This window comes from Anarrhichthys ocellatus, unplaced genomic scaffold (assembly GCF_004355925.1).
Source record: "Anarrhichthys ocellatus isolate YVR2014 unplaced genomic scaffold, GSC_Weel_1.0 scaffold284, whole genome shotgun sequence".
Taxonomy (NCBI): domain Eukaryota; kingdom Metazoa; phylum Chordata; class Actinopteri; order Perciformes; family Anarhichadidae; genus Anarrhichthys; species Anarrhichthys ocellatus.
In genome coordinates, this window is record NW_022280304.1 from 35050 (window position 1) to 49811 (window position 14762).

Consider the following 14762-nt stretch of genomic DNA (forward strand, 5'->3'; position numbering starts at 1 on the left):
CCCGCTACACCCCCCACTTTGGTTTCATGCTTATTAACAGATTTGATGTGTAGGCTTTGAACGTTTTGACTTGTTCGTTTCATTTAGAGTTCTGGGGTTCTTTCGAACATTCCAAGTTGCGTTACAGACTGTAGGAGTAGTATGGCATGATATTGCCGGGAGGAAATTCCTCAACAAAAATTAATCAAAAAAGAGGTAATTTAAAAAAACAAAAACGCTTTTTTCACGCAGACTTCCAAACAGCTTTCACACTGTGTATTTTAGACATCGTTTGACCTGCAAATCTCCAAATCAATAGCCTACTGAGTACTTACACCAGTGATGAATATCTGCATGCCCCACACTAGATCACTAAACCAGAGCTCTAGCGCCCTCTAGTGGTTACAATGGCACTACATCCCAGTAGATGACCGGCGTGAGTAGCCCACTGAATGAATGAATAAGTGAAGTCTCCAATCAGTGACTTTTACAGGCTGATGTAAAAGAGAAGAGTGAGGCGGAGAGACTCGTGTAAAAAAGATAGTTGACTAGCCTACTCAACCAGCTTCCCTCTTCTCTACCATCCCTTCTTCATGATTGGCTTATTTTAATTTCAAAAAATTATTTGCCCTTCAGAATTTAGGCTAGGACACACAACCAGCACGGGCTGCTCTGTTTGACACTGTTTTGTGGGTTTTCGTGGTTACATTTTTACCTACGTAATGAACGTGATTCATCGTCTTTGATTCGGGCCCCCGGGCCCCGTTGGCATAGCGCCTCAATTTCCCAGACTGCATTGCGTCTTATTCATCCGCCATATTGCCTTCGCCGAAACGCGCTGGCTGGATCGACTCGTACCCTCAACTGAAAATGTAAGTACAGAAACAATACAATTTGAAGCAAGCTAAGACTATATATAGTTTACGCCTGTAATTCGGTATCAATGTCCGTTTGCGTACAAGTTTGCGTCTGTTTAAACGTGTGAAATGGGGTTAAACGAGCATAAAGCTCACCTCAGGAGATTGGTGCGTCGGGTCCTTCTCTGTTGTTGTTGTCCCCTCTGTTACAGACACAAATTACATTCACCATTACCTCGCAATATTTCAACTATAAGTGTTTTGTATCATTACCTGTAATATTTAAATGGACATAATTGAACTGTGCCTGTGCAGTCTTTGTCTTCGGCTTATGTGCCTCTAACGGCATCGTAACGAAGAATAGCTAGCTTCAATTATAGCTAGTTAGCATTAGCCGTGCCCCATATATTTTTTACATGCAATCTGTGCGCGGGGTCTGTCTATTAACTACAACTGATCAGCTAGTATCAATAAGATGGACTGAATCAAGTGTTTACGTATTGGTCGTGTGCTAGCTAATAACTTGTAACGTTGACGTTTCTACTAACAATCATTGAGAACATGTATCTAGTTTACGTCCATTATTCTAACACATTTAGATTTGTTGGTTTGTTTACATGCATTGCTGATTGTGGTAACGGTAGTTACAGAGAATGAACACGCTGCAGTTAAGACGTCATACGGTTCACGTCTCCGTTTTTTAATGCATTTTAAGCATGTATCTGCATCAGTTTCATTTCACATCAACATTGTATGTGGACTACCCCCACTCTCACCTCTTGTCTGTCACATTAGGCAGCATGGCCACACAACTACAGCAGGAGATTTAGACATTCAGGTTTCTTGGCTCATCTTTTAGTCTTTTCTAAAGGCTTTTGTGTGGGCATGTAAGACATAGCCCATCGGGCCCAGCACTCATTGTGGGTTACCCCTGGTTGGCTTGACAATATATTTTGGTCAGGAATTCAAGCAATGCACCATCCAACGGTCTCAGGTGGCATTGACAAAGAGGCTAAAACTATTCTTTCAATTGCCAACTGAAGTGAACTGAGCATTTAGATGAATCAACACAGATGCTAGTCCTAATTGTTGTTTTGGGAGAATTATTTTTTCTGACCCTGGGGGCGATTGGAACCCAACAAGATCTGTCCTGGGTACTAAGGATTTCATGGCAGGGATTTCACTTAGAGTTGTTTTAAGCTGTAGTAAATGGAGAAAAGTCTTGATGAATTCAAGTAAGTGGAAGTTTTAAAACCACAAAACTATAAAAATCTGTTTACAAACTTAAAGCCGGTTATAATTTCCCTTACGATATTCATTTTTATATACTGCCATAGTGTAGAATGGCCAAGAACACCACTACGGTCGGGTTAACACAACAATTATTAACCCACAACTAACTTGCGTTAACAGTATTAAACACCATGAAAAACATCAATATGTGACACTAACAATTTGTAAAGGTAGTGTGCATTCACACATGTACACTGTCGAACAGCATGCTGGGTAATGGGATAGCAGTTAAACAGCAACACCAACGGTTCAGACATTGCATGGAAAGGGGTTTCCCAGGGGCTCTGCATATGACCGATAAATCAGTGGCACGCAATAACAATCAGCCTATAAGGACACGGTCCCAATAACGCCAGTCGACAGAGTCTTTGAATCAACCATGAAAACACTGGATTAGAGGTGACAATATTTCAGTCAAACTGTAATCCCAACATTATACCAACAACACCTACTTACAACTGCCCAATTTCCAACAACAACAGACCTGTGTTCAGTTTATAGTGTTAATACAACTATATAAAAACTATGTATTATTATTATTTACTCTGTAATTACTCGCATGTAAGTAACTGGACTTGGTCTGAAAAGGAGTTTTATAGCTGCATCCCTGCATACAATCGACACAAAAGGTAATCATTACGTCTTAGATTTACTAGAATGTGTGATTTTGTTTTTTGTGTGTTTCAGTGTTGCAGTGATGACTCAGACAGTTCAGACCAACGGGGTTCAGCCCCTCAGTAAGACCTGGGAGCTGAGTTTGTATGAGCTCCAGAGAACCCCACAGGTAACAATTCATAGGATTTCACTTCATTCACAGACGTGTCTTTTCAAAATCCCCTTCATCAATCACACACCATGTTGAAATGTGTTTCTGGCATACAAATACCTAAGGAAGGTATTTCTGTGGGAAAACAAATGTTTTATTCATGTATGCCGATGTTATGTACTATTAGAGATACTTATAAGATTATGAATTGATTCAAATCTTCCAAAAATCTATTTTTTTAATTGTTTAGTTTTATCAAAGAACCAAGATACTGATGAACAGTAATCCTTCACACTAGGACTTGCAATTAAGTTCAAGTATGAATGGGAAAAAATTACATTTGGATATGAAACTTTATTTCAGATGTTGATAGATAAAAAGCAGCACTAGCACAGACAAAAGAACCAGAACCAGTTTTACAGTGTTATTTCGTTTACAGTTTCGAAAAAATATAATTTTATTTCATTTTTTTAACATTCTTATTTTTGTATAACTTGATCTTGTTATTGTTGAAGTCACTGAGAATTGAGAAATACTAAAGTTTAGCATGAATAAATGTCACTTTTTTTTTTTTTTCACACCACTAATAGGGCTGCACAATTAATCGAATTTTAATCGCGATCACGATTTTGGCTGCCACAATTAAATGAGCATTATCGTCAGCGATATTGACGTTTAAAATGCGTGCTCTGCTACACATCAAATCAAGCGCTTCCTCAACTAACAGTCAGCCGACCACCAGGGGGAGAACGAGATGGGAGGTGTCATGCGCGCACCCGGCAGACTCCGCTATTAGTAGAAGAGTAGAGAGACAGACAACAGAGCAGACGGTCACGGGTGTCGTGTGAAAGCTAAATCAAATGTCAGGAGCAGAAGGTGAGGAGCTAGCCCCTGAAAGGATCATGATCTGTTGTCTGGACGTTTTTTGGATTTAGGGCAAGTGATGTTAACCAAGAACAAATCATATGCACAGAGTGAGTCAGAGTTGTGTCTGCGCCGCATAGCAATACAACTAACTTGTTCAACCACCTGAAAAATCACCACAAACCACAGTACGACAAATGCATTAAGGCCAAAGCTAACGTTACCTCACTGAATCTCCGTCGTGGAAAGGACCAGTCTGATGCAAAAATTTGTACATTAGCCAGAATGTAGCACAACAATGGAAGTGGAAGCAGTGTTCTTGTTCATTTAAACGTGAAAGTACAATAAAAAGATGTCCCTAAAATTGATGAATAGTCGTGATCTCAATATTGATCAAAATAATTGTGATTATGATTTTGGCCATAATCGTGCAGCCCTAACCACTAATCACTTTATCTGTAAATAAACATCTAAAATGATGACTCTTCAGTTGCTAGGGTTATAGGATTTTGAGGACCGTTACCTAAAATCATCAACGGAGCTTCTACCATTCCTCATAGATGTATCTTTGTGTGTACTAACCTTCATTTTGATCTGTTCCATACTGGCACAGGAGGCTATAACAGATGGACTGGAAATTGCAGTGTCGCCAAGGTCCTTGCACAGCGAACTGATGTGTCCTATCTGTCTGGACATGTTGAAGAACACGATGACAACCAAAGAGTGTCTGCACCGCTTCTGTGCTGATTGTATCATCACAGCTCTAAGATCTGGGTAAGTTTTACCATGCAGTAGAACGCATTGTCCGTCGTGTCTGTCTAAAATCAGTACATATCCAAATGCACATTAGAAGTACTCCATTTCCCACAGGACTTTGTAATACTATGGTGGGTTGACCATAGACCTTCTAGGGGTTAGACACAGTCCATGTTTCAGCTTAGCATAGATTGCATGAGTTGTGGCGTAATACAGCAGTGTGTGCACTGGCAGTTCTGTTACCAGTTAGCCAAACACACCATTCAAAACAATAAAAGTGAGCCGCAGGTATGCAGCATCATGTCTACCTTAGTTCAGATTGCTATCAGCCAAAACAGCATCCATTCTGTTAGCCAGACACCCCATTGTGAGCACAGAGTAGCAGCTGGCGAATCAGAGATGCACTCAGCTGTGTTATCCCTAGCAGCCAGGCACCGGTTAAGAGTCGTGAGTGGGGAGTCAGCTGGTGGTAAATGGCAGTATAAAACGGGCAGTACAAGTTGTTGTGGGAAAGTGAGTCACCACAACCATGAGACGTCCTTGAGCATGCAGCCATAACTGGACAACTCGAATATTATGCAGTCTGCTTCAGCGGAATGCAAACTTAGCAGTGGACAGACACAGAGGTGCAAGCACCTTCACTCACTCACTCACTCACTCACTCACAATAATAACTCTTTTAATATACATAGTGGCCTGTGAGTATTGAAATATTCTTAAAATAATCTATGTAGGTCGACTCATCTCTACACATATTGGCTCTAAAGTAGCAACTATCTTCAACCATTAAGTGGTTGCAAATAACATGGTATTCCACTGTATGTCATCAACATGAGCCTAGACATGCACTCACTCAATAGTCAGCGGCTCTCTAAACTCTCTAGTAGGGTGCTGACTCAATGCTACAGAAGAGTTTATGTATATCAGTTAGTCATAGTCTTGCAAGTAGTGGTGCAACGGATCATAACGCTCGCGGTTCAGATCGTATCACGGATCAGAGTCAACGATCGGCTCAAAGATCAGATCAGCACAAAAGAGGAAAAGAGAGAGAGCAGATTTCACTTTTAGAGATCCCTCATAACCTTTGTTTTGCCGCTGATACTAATTGCCAATCATTGATGATCCATATTGTTGTTTGATTATAGCAGCTGGCCTCAAGAACCAGAAGAATGTGTTGCATTAATAATAGTCCGCATTGTTGCATTGGCACTGTTGAATGCTTCCTAATGTCTGTCTGTCTTCCCTGTGTCTCCAGTAATAAAGAGTGTCCTACCTGTCGTAAGAAGCTGGTCTCCAAGAGGTCGTTGCGTCCGGACCCTAACTTTGATGCCCTGATTAGTAAGTAATCACAAGAATGTCAAACCACTAGAAGCCAACACAAAACAGAAGCGGATACCGGGGGTGGGGTGGGGTGGGGTGTGTTCTGATGAACTAAACATCGGAACATTTGTTTTTATGATGTGTGTATCTATGTGTGCAGCGTTTGTCACTGCACTGTATCTTTCTGGGCTTCTGGAAGAACATCTCCAGAGCCTCTTGATATTTATTTATGCATGCATGTAATGTATGTATTTATTTACTTACTTACCAAGATCAGTCTTGTACAGCCAGGGGCAGTATTTCCCCTCTGACAGCCAAGCTGGGTCAAAACCGGTCCTCCGGTGGTGACTGGACTTTAGCTGCTTGTCATGGGCAGGGCGTGCAGCACTTGGGCTCTTTCCTGTACTTCGACCCGGAGCAGGAGAGCTACTCCGGCTGCTACTTGCAGGAGAGTGAGTGTTGCGTATATAACAATACCTGCGTTTGAAAAACGCAGGTATTGTAAGATAAAGATGAGATAAATAACAGAAGGCTGTTTAGTTTGTTTAATAAAAGAACACGGTGTAGACCTGTTCTATAGGAAAGGGAACCTTAAATGACTTCTGTTGTGATCTGGCGCTATATAGAAAATAAAATTAAACAAAATTCACTTGACCTTCAAGGGATCCCCCCCCCATATAATGGAAGGGGAAACACTGGAAAGTGTGAGGGACTAACGGTCCCTGGCACAATTGCATTTTTGAGGGGCTTGGGATGATCTAAAAGTTGAAATTATTGGCACACGAAAATTGCAATGTCTTGTTTTGTCTCGGGCGTAGTCAGCGGGCTCCAAAGCGCCCTCATAAAGCTCACCGGGTTTGGGATTAAGTTCCTTTAATGAACCTTTTGAAACTCCTCCTAGAGAATTCTACAGCTCCGTCTCAAATGTGGTCAGCAGAATCTGAAAACCTTCTCAATGGGTAATTGCGAAGCTTTTGGGTTTTCGTGGAGGAAGTTGGCTGTATGTTACAAAGATCCTTTGATTTACATGACATTTACATGGTGTGGTCAACACATGATATAAACCAAATGGCCTATGATTAGTGTGTTCTCTAGCCACCACGTAGTAGACACAGAAGGAAGGAAGAAATACCGTCTTCACTTGTGCATGTCCGGTAGTCTCGTTTATGCTCAACCGACCCGCCAGTACCCCGGACATGCACGGAGGTGCAAGGGCCCATTCATCGCTGCTTGCAACTTTGATTGAGGTTGTTATGGATCCATAATAAAAGGAGACCGACTCTCTGTAGGCTAAACAACCTGACCTTTAGAGTTTTCTAGAGCAATATAAATGTATTGTCATTGGTTGGCACATCTCGCCCTATACAACCAGGTATTCAATTACAATACACGGAGATCCAGTTTTAGGAAATGTCTAACTTGCGTGATGATTCAATGCTATATTTATGGAAGTAATAATAATACATTTTATTTACAGTATATAGCGCTTTTCCAAATTCTCAAAGACACTTTACAAACATAAAAAAAACTAAAACCATAGAAGACACATTAAGAGCAGTTTTGTAATGGTGTGTTTTGATTTGCTTTGGAAGTAGCAGCTTAGATGGTTTATCCTCTGTGCCTTCACCTCAAGTCAAAAGACTTGTGCTTTGTCTTGTAGTGCTGCTTTTGATAATCGCCACGCAACATATGAACACATGAGGTATACTGGTTTTGAACTGCCCATGGGAAGAATGAACATCTGAAAGTCCATCCGTGATTAAAAGCTCTGTTTCTCTCACTCACTCGAGTCGCAATGCTTATTAGATTGGCTGAGTAGTATCGCATGAGATGATTTACAACAAATGCAATTGGTCTGTGGGTTTGCAGGTTGTAAAGGCTACAAAAGTGGTGCATGTAAAAAAAATAGAAAAGCTCCTTCAAAATGTAACAATTCCCAAGAATTTAGCAAATATAGGTCCGGGTCCAGATAGGACACCATCCACTGTAGACTTCTAGAACAAAGACTGTGTGTAGGACATGTGTCCGTGTGTGTGTAGGACATGAGTCTGTGTGTGTGTGTGTGTAGGACATGAGTCTGTGTGTGTGTGTGTGTGTGTGTGTGTGTAGGACATGAGTCCGTGTGTGTGTGTGTAGGACATGAGTCCGTGTGTGTGTGTAGGACATGAGTCCGTGTGTGTGTGTGTAGGACATGGGTCCGTGTGTGTGTAGGACATGGGATAGCTTTTAAACTAAGTCCCTCGCTGGAAGACCTTCTTTGGATACTTTGGCCATGTGGAGACTTTGGGGGCCTCCGCAGCTATTTCTCATTTGAGACACACCAGACCCTTTTGTTGGGACCTAATGAAAAGGTTAAATTATAAAAATGATTTTAAAAAACCAACTAACTCATATTTATTAACTTCACTTTCATAACAACGTTTAATCATGACACAAAACACCTGGATGAACTGAAACATTGTGTAAAATATTCCAGAACTTATTTTTATATTCATTTATCCCATTTCAGGCAAGATTTATCCGAGCCGTGACGAGTACGAAGCCCACCAAGAGAGAGTCTTAGCTCGCATCAGCAAACACAACAACCAGCAAGCCCTGTCCCACAGCATAGAGGAGGGGCTGAAGATACAGGCTATGACACGGTGAACAGGACTCTCAACGCACACCAGCACTGCAAATACAAACGTAAAGTTGTCCCTCTAATACATGCTGTGTGCATTTGTTTCTGTCAGACTGCAGCGTGGTAAGAGACACACAGTGGAGAACGGGAGCGGAGCGGAGGACAACGGAGACTCCTCCCACTGTAGCAACGCTTCTGTCCACAGCAACCAGGTATGTTGCTACGTATGATGTTTCAATTGTCCATCGTGTGTGTCCTATGGATGCATTTTGTGTCAAACCTCAGAAATCAGTTGTAATTTGTGCCCAGTGAAAATATAGGTTGTATTGGTTTGCACTTGTTGTATTGGTGCGAAATATGTGAATATAAGCACACATGAATATGGGATGACACTTTGTCCTGGTGTGTTATGTCATCGCAAGAATGCTGTGCTTTTCTCCAAGGAGGCAGGACCGAGCATTAAGCGCACCAAGACCAGTGATGACAGCGGTTTGGACATGGACAACGCTGCGGAGAACGGGGGCGGAGACTCTGTGATTGAAGGTGGTGCCAGCGAAATAGAACTGGTGTTCAGGCCACACCCTACCCTGATGGACAAGGATGACGGTCACAACAGGTAGCGTCGCACACGTACAGCTCGCATTGTGGCTTTTGATTGTGTCGCATGTAAAATACATCTCTGAAGAAACCGAAAGCTGAGATAACCTTTACAGTATACGGTGAAAAGTGAAGCAGCTAAAACATGGCACTTATATTTGCTGTCGCCGTGAGTTCTGTAAACAAGGAACACGTGTTCCACAGAAAATGTTTTTAGTGCACAGTTTGGAGGCTGCAGAAGATTCAGTGTAAGTCCACACACCAAATGTGTGTCACTGTGGCTTTGTATGGTAAATCATGTGGCCTTCATGGTACGGCTCTCAGCAAAGAGAGCGTGACAGTGATCGATCAAGGGCTATCTGTGTGGACACCACATGCAGCTGAGCCGTAGTAGTCCAGTATCTACTGTGTGGCTGCTCTAACCTGCACCGGAATAGAAAGCGTGTGTGCGTGTGTGCGTGTGTGCGTGCGTGCGTGCGTGCGTGCGTGCGTGCGTGCGCGCGTGCGTGCGTGCGTGAAGACAACACGGCCAAATGGGACCACTGTGATAAACCCGCCCACCCCTTCCTGAGGATGCTACATTGTGAACAACAAATGTGTTTGGGCAGGAGGAGAGCTAGTAACGTTGGAAGCAAATGGCTAACGCAAGGACGTTCCAATGAGCTGCATTATGATGCGTTCATGCTCTATTCAGCAAAAATAATTACTGAGCAAAGTAATAAATTATAATGTTATGATGATGTGTCCAAATGTAATCTTGTAGAATGTAGTTTTGAGCGATCAGTTGATGGAGACGTTTACATTTCAATAGAAACTAGATATTAGAGAGGGAATTATGACTTCCTAAGACGAGCTCTAAGCAGCTCATAACACATCATTAAAACTACTACTAATAATAATTAAAGATCTTTTTATCAATTAAAAAAACAGTCTTTTACTGAGCTCAGAGGAGTGAGTTGTCTTCCAATCTGAACATTGGCGTTTGGATCCCCAGCATGTTGAGGTGTCCTGAACACTGAACCCAAATGGCTCCTGAAGGCGGGGCCATCGTGAATGTGGGCGGGCACCTTGCATGCTAGTGTATGAATGTGAGTGGATGTAGTGTTTAGCCAAAATGGTCGTCTGTCCAAGTCCATTTCATACAAAAACCACTCTAGATGACTAACATTTAGGTTGTTCACACTGACTTCAGGGTGGTTTACATTTTTTGGGGGGGGGAAATAGTAATACTATCTTTAATAATCAATACCTTTTTTCCCAGCTGATCCAATCAATGAGTCCAAACTGTGATCTGATCTGAACTGTGACCTTTGTGAACTGTTACAATGTACTCATCAGCTGTGGCAGCCTGCTCATTTACACATGTGTGTCTTCAGTGTGGAGTTTGTCCCTCGCTACATCAAGACATCCGGTAACGCCACAGTGGACCACCTGTCTAAATACCTGGCTGTGCGACTGGCTCTGGAGGAGCTGAGAAGAAACGCAGAGGCCAGTCCTGTAAATGTGGAGGCAGCTTCAGAGAAGCAGTACACCATCTACATACCTACTGCTGGGAACCAGTTCACTGTGAGTGCACACGCACACGGAGCATGACCTATACTGCAAAACCTACACTTATGTACCCTACGTCATTGGTGACTTCATTTTCCCAATCTGTACTACAGCAGATGCAGTCTTCCCTAAGCAGTACTTTGCCCTGTGTTCTGGTCAAATGTGTGTTCCTAAACTCTGTCCACAGGTTCTGAACGGTTCCTTCTCTCTGGAGCTGGTCAGCGAGAAGTACTGGAAGGTGAACAAACCCATGGAGCTCTACTTTGCTCCTACTAAAGAACACAAGTAGACACACACACACACACACACACACACACACACACACACACACACACACACACACACACACACACCAGTAGGAAGTTAACATATGGACTTGACTACACCTGCACACACACAAACGAGAAGAGAGGAGTGTGTGTCAGAAGGAGATGAGAGGGTTGGTTAAACCCTCAAAAGGACTCTTGTAAAAAGAAAACCCCGTTGTTTTATATTCTCTGTATCTTTCTTCGTGTCTCTTTCTATTGTTCTCTCAGTAGAAGGTAGCAGATCAGTACAGCAGGTAAACTGGAGCCATAATGGGCTGGTAATGGTCTCTCCAACACCAGGGTCTGTTCAGTCTCATTCTTACAGCATCAGACATTGGAACTGCATAATAGAATGTAGAATCCAGCAGCCAGCAGCAGCTGCCCATACACATGTACCACATGGACGTGTGTCCACTCTACACGGTCATTTCAAATGTAAGGAAGCAAAGAATGATGGCCATAATAATTGAATTTCTCACTGGAAACCAAACCATGAGACGTAACCACCACTCAATACTTCGTGGTTTCACTTCATTTGTAACACTGAGAGGGTTAGATTCCCCTCTTCAAGTCAAGTCAGGTTTTGCTATTTTAAAAACAGTAATTGTTTTTAGAGTCTCGTGGGATCACATGACTGACAGAATGAAGTCCGTCACACAGATCCAGGCTCTGCTGATTATTCCTGCTAGTGTGAAGGTTTCACTTAATATTTCACAAATCCAATCCAAGCAAATAGATGTAGATGATTGACTGGAACTCTTGGATCTCAATCTTTATTAGCTTTGAATCTTCTGTCTGAATTTGTGAATTCTAAAATGTTTTTGAAATTGGCTCAGAGCATACAAATTCATATATATTTTATGTTCTAAATTCAATAATAATTTGTGATTCATTTTCTTTAACGTAGGTTTTATTTGCTTGTGAAATTGAAATGATTAGTGGATTGTCTTTACTTCCATAGACGACCATCTAAAGTGATATCAGCCCGTTTGATTGGAGCCGTCTGGCACAGTGTGACATGCTGTTAGTGTGGAGGGCCTTCTGAGAAAACACCTGTTGAACCATATGTTAAAAAACTGTTCTTTCATACTGACCAACTTGACAAGTTATGAGCAGCTGTGGGCAGTGCAAGCATATCCAATTGCATCTACATAGTAATTTTGAAGCTACAGAGATTGCCTCTGGCACATAGTCTTTATCTTTTTGTTAGGTTTTTTGATAATATTGTAAGTAATTATTTTTTGTTTGTTTAACACGTCTTTCAAATTAAACTAGAGAATGGAGAACATTTGAATGGCTGCAGTGTTTCTGTGAGGGAAGGCTTGTGTCTGTAACTGAATCACTGTAACATGGACGGAGCTCTGGTCGCTCCTTTGGCTCTGACTCTACCAGCATGGACACATGCTGACCATCCAGCTGCTCTTTCCTTTGTTCCTGTGAAATGTGTACAGCAGAATAAGTCGACTCATTGAGGAGACAGTGAATTGTGCTGTAGAAGCTCGTTGCTGTTGTCTTGATCTCTTGCCTGTAGAAACAAACTGTCCTCTAATATCTGTGGCTTGTTCTTTTATAAATGTCTTTTGTAACATGGAGAGGAGTGTGTTGGGTTGGGAAGGTATGTTTGCAGCACCACGGCCAGTTAGACCATTAAAGTATTCACCGTCACCCCAAACCTGCTCTCTGCTGCTGGCTGACCAGTGGGAGGGGACAGTCACAGGATCCTTCTGTTGCCTGCACTCCTTGGATGTAAAGAATGACGTCTTCATATGCAGCTCAGACATTCATTCATTCATCGCAGAATACATGATGCTACTTAGTTTTTGTTTCAGACACATGGCGAGGGTTTGGTTAAGTGTGTTAAAGTGAGATCAGCCCTGTACGGAGCTACAGAGGACTTCTAGCGCCACACACACACACACCTCCGTCACCTGTTAGATCAGGAGAAGGTGGAAGGGAAACTTTGCAGATTCAGTTCTTGAAATGAAAACGTTTTTGCCCACTTACATCCAAGCACACATTTCTTCCTTTCTCCTTTGGCTACTACGATCCACAAGTCTCCTGTGATTGGATTGATTTTTGTAAACGCCCCTATGTGCAGGATGAGTCCTAAAACATTTGAAACTGGCTCTGACTTCTGTTTCACTGTTAAATACTCTGTTTTAGTCTCTGTGTAGCTAACGAGCAGTCAGAGAGCTTTACAAGGATCCGGATCCTGGAGATAAAGTGACAATTCAAGCGAGTGAGTGGGTGTAGAAACTCAACATGTTTGTACTGTAAATGTCCAGTTGGGTTGATGTCTTTTTTCGCTCTGCATCTCATTTGGTACACAGGACGAACCACAACCATTACACGAAAACATGCATGATTCAAACGTGACTCTTTAACCGGCCTCACTGTGGACAAGAGGATGCACCAATTTGTGTTTGAGGAAAAACATGGTGTTTTTGCCATGTAGAGAAAAATAAAGTTTGCATGTATGAATCTCCTTACTGTTACGCAAAGAGTGCCAGTTGATGTCATTTGTGTGCACGACCATGGCTGCTGCTAACGGCCTTCGGAGGCCACTAATCATGAGTCACTGGATGAATTGATGAGTTTGTTGAAATTTTGGCTTTGGCAGCCCATACCAGGTGTAGAAGAACCCCTCATCACAGCCCGTCTACACTTGTGGACACCAGGGGCTGATTCTCACTGCTGGAACAAGAAATGTGATTTATTGTTCCATCAAAAGCTGGAAACATTTTCCTTTTTGTCATTGATGTCACACGTTTGATAGTTGGCAGGGTAGATCCAATGGAACTCATATACTTGATCCTTGAGTCCACTGGGAGGGGGGTCAAGTGACCTCATAATCAGTGCACACTATTGTCCCATTCATGGATACATCTTTCACTACAATAAAGAAAGAAATGGAGCCCATTTAAGACTGTCACAGTATTCTATTACATTCAGGACAGTGCAGTCGGTATTTGTGAGAATGTATTTGACATCTTAACGCTTGGTCCATATTAGCTTTTAACGGCATCTCATGGTCTTCATTGGCAGATGAATTTTGCTCAGTTGTCTGTTAAAAAGACTGAGCAGTAAAATAAACTATTTTATCATCATTACTCTCCCTGTGAATGTGCTAATCAAGCCTATTGATGTAATGTGAGTGTAGCTGACTCACCACGACGGGTGCCACAAACTGAAGGACTGCATCCGAGTTCTAGCTTTAGGAAAGAGTTCCACAAACTGGACTGCCCAGATAGGCATGTGTCAAATGGTCAACAGCTGGAACCACAGCTTCCCTCTTCCCGTCTCACTTGGTACCTGACTGTCTGATTAGCTGTCTGTGTGTGTGGGACCTGTATACTGCATCTTTCTGTTTGGACAGTGAACCTGAACCTGTGTTCAACATGCAGCACAGAGTGCTTATGTTCTCGCTGTCTGGTTAATAAATTGCAAAAAAATGACTTAATAGCATCCTGGGTGGGATCATGGCCTCCTGTCACTTACACTCTATCACCTATTATAAAATGATTAAAAACTGAACCGTATTAAACTGAATTTGTAATACGAAGAGTAGAGGTATTTTCTAGCTGGATAAAAAACAAATAGTCGATGGCGACAAAACCACTTATGTTGAGGAGAAAGGTCATGGTTGGGCTTAGCATCACTACAGAATCAGTGTAACATAAGGAGGGAAAACACTAACGTGACTTTGGGACACAAACCGGCCTCCTGGTTCAAAGTCCTGTGTTTGTTTGACCCGTCGCCTCTTCTGTCCCAGCAGTTATCCCTGGACTCTAACACAGCTCCTGTGGTTTTCATCTCCATTTACACTTCTCTGTAGAATGTGATTGTTTCCT

At 42.3% G+C, this 14762-nt stretch overlaps 1 protein-coding gene across 2 annotated transcripts; it reads left to right on the forward strand.

The window, feature by feature from the left end:
* Positions 1-796: 796 nt before the first annotated feature.
* Positions 797-14366, forward strand: rnf2 (ring finger protein 2). 2 transcript variants are annotated; one of them, XM_031879521.1, is made up of 9 exons: positions 797-851; positions 2817-2913; positions 4367-4533; positions 5771-5853; positions 8345-8477; positions 8568-8667; positions 8899-9071; positions 10429-10618; positions 10791-14366. In XM_031879521.1, the coding sequence occupies exons 2-9, from the start codon at positions 2827-2829 to the stop codon at positions 10890-10892; spliced, it is 1035 nt and encodes a 344-aa protein (XP_031735381.1). In that variant the 5' UTR covers positions 797-851; positions 2817-2826; the 3' UTR covers positions 10893-14366. The 2 variants fall into 2 exon arrangements, with proteins under 2 accessions (XP_031735381.1, XP_031735382.1); XM_031879522.1 differs by having other exon boundaries at positions 4373-4533.
* Positions 14367-14762: the final 396 nt, after the last annotated feature.